This window comes from Cariama cristata, unplaced genomic scaffold, assembly GCF_000690535.1.
Source record: "Cariama cristata isolate BGI_N322 unplaced genomic scaffold, ASM69053v1 Scaffold33125, whole genome shotgun sequence".
NCBI classification, from domain to species: Eukaryota; Metazoa; Chordata; class Aves; order Cariamiformes; family Cariamidae; genus Cariama; species Cariama cristata.
Genome location: NW_009619775.1, coordinates 1 through 2428, shown reverse-complemented (window position 1 = coordinate 2428; position 2428 = coordinate 1). Strand labels below are relative to the sequence as shown.

General features: G+C 50.1%; 1 protein-coding gene across 1 annotated transcript; it reads right to left on the bottom strand.

Annotated features, from left to right (window-relative positions):
• Positions 1 to 341: 341 nt before the first annotated feature.
• Positions 342 to 2053, bottom strand: LOC104154439 (aldose reductase-related protein 1-like; the record flags this gene model as incomplete). The annotated part of the gene is made up of 3 exons (XM_009701376.1): positions 1988 to 2053; positions 1497 to 1664; positions 342 to 458 (listed from the first exon to the last, which is right to left on the bottom strand). Coding segments are annotated over exons 1-3 (351 nt in total), but the record flags the coding sequence as incomplete, so codon positions are not given.
• Between the last annotated feature and the right edge of the window lie 375 nt (positions 2054 to 2428).

Genomic DNA, 2428 nt, shown 5'->3' with positions numbered 1-2428 from the left:
AGGGGTAATTTTCAGATGAGCATGCTTTGGATTTGTAAAAGAAAGGGAAAATGGCATAGCTTATGCTTGCAGCTGGGAGGCCTCATCTTAGTGCTAGCTCTGCCTCTTCCACTATCACAAGGGCAGAGGATGCTGTCCAAGCAGCGGTCTCAGGGGCAGAGATCAAGAGCCTGGCTCATGTGGCCAGAGTAAAGCTGAACGAGCAGCACCAGAGCAGCGCTGGTACACACAACGGACACACGGTCTTTCTGGACTGGAGCAGCAGTAGTGCTGCAAGCATTACTGGCAGTTTTGAGGACGTCTGCCAGGAGATAAAGCCAAGGGCATTGCTGTTACTGTACCTTGAACCCAAGAGGCCAGTGCATGAGATAGAGATCCAGGTAATCCAGTTTCAGGTCAGCAAGAGTCTTCTGGCAGGCTCCCTTCACCAGAGGTTTTTCATAAAATGTGCACCATAGCTAGAGACAAAAAGCCAAGGCACACCATGACCTCCTGGGTTAAAGCTCTTGGGTGCTGTCCTGCACAGGACAGAAATGCTCCATCTTCTTTGGAAGGCGATGTGGAATGAGGCCATTCTAGTGCTCTTCAGATGGGGCTAGCTCCCTGATGGGACTGGCCCGTGACACTGAATTCAGTATGTGCAGTGGCAGTACACATGATCAGATCTGTAGTAAAAACTCCTATTGCAAGGTCAGATTTGTGTAGAAGAGGGTGGCTTAGCTCAAGAAAGATTTCTGTCACATTTGACCATTTGTACATTTCCTGTAAAAAATTTAGCACGCAAAGCCAAGAAAATAAAAGACAAGCCACGAAGATGTCGTTAGCACCAACCTTTACCAAGGTAAGAAGCAGCTTCAGAATACAGCTAAATAGCCTGTTTTCCTTAGTAAGCAAAAGAAAGCGAACCCACCAACGACGCCTTCCTTGGGACTTGTGCTGAGCAGATTACGCTGTCCCAAGGTGCCAGAACCTCATCTTCCTCACATGGCAGAGACACCCTTTGGCAGGACTGCGAGCCTGCTGCTGGAACAAGCACCAGGCACTGCCGGGGTTTTCTCCTCTGCTGTGCTTTAGCAGCCAGTGAGGTGCCATGACAAAACTGGTTCTGCCTATTTACACTGAGTGGCCTCAGATCTCTGTATCACTGGTTTCTACCTTGCTTGGTGCTACCTGGCCCACTCTGCCTTTTCCTGCTTCCCTTCTTCTGCACCAGTTGGTCTGCAGATGCCCTCTCCTCATCAATCCCCCAGCACTTCAGGGTCTCCTGGGCACAGTGTCTGACCACAGCAGGGGACACACCGTATTCTTCCTAACTCTCCATCCAGAATGGGGTGAAACAGGAAGCATGTATCAGGAGTGACTTTAATGATGTTATGAATTGCTTTATCCTACAGCATAAAGTTTGTCTCCAGTACTTAAGCTTCCTACTATGAAAATACTATAGACAAAGCATCCCCCCACCCCTTCTCCAGGGTAGAAGATCATCAGATTCTTACCTTACTGACGATGAAGAGGTCTTCTCGTTTCACAACACCTTCCTTGATTTTCTGCTGAATCCCTTCCCCAACTTCACTCTCATTCTGGTACACGTAGGCACAGTCAAAGTGGCGGTACCCAGCATCGATGGCAGCCATCACTGCAGCTGTTAATTTCCCAGCTGGGGACTGAAAAGAATGCATAAATCTTAAGAATCTCAAATCAGTACCTGTTATATACCTGTATCCAGCAAAATAAAAACAGGAAAACCACCTTACTGAAAGCAATCCCCCCCTGCCCCAGGTTGTTGTTTGTTTTTTTTTTTTCATAAGAACAGTATTTCTTGCAGTCATAAACGTGGGCTCCAGGGTTTGCAGCCAGTCTCCAGCCATTTATCCATAGCTTCACTCCAACGCAGGCTCAGCCCGACAGCCACGTAGAGCAGAGCTCCAGACATGAGGACAGTTCTCCAGAGCTCTGCAATACTGCTGCTTTTCTCTGAAGCTGTTACCTTCCAGGTGCCCAGCCCCACGAGGGGCATCTTGGCCGTGGTGCTCAGCTGCACGTAGGTTGCCATGGCCCGGCACGCTGTCTGGGCAGCCTCACTGCAGGCACCCCTTGCCTGTCTGGTTTAATAGTGACTGGTCGATGGCCAGGGCAGGGGGAGATGACGGAGCAGTGCCGGTGCTCTAGGTCCTCCCATATGCAGCAAACAGGGCTGTGGCTTTTCCTCTGTAGACTCAACTCACACAAGTTAATGTGAAAGCTGAAATCAATTAAAAATCAGGGAGGTGATCACCACCCTGGGGCGTGCAGTGGTGCGCCCTGTGGACCTTTCCTCCTGGTGAAGTTCCTTATCAAAAGAGAAGGGCTGAGGGCAGCCGTGTCCCAATCCGGCTTCTGTTTGTGCAGGGGTCAGCTCCTGCAGCGCCCTGTCCCTGTGCCATGGGTT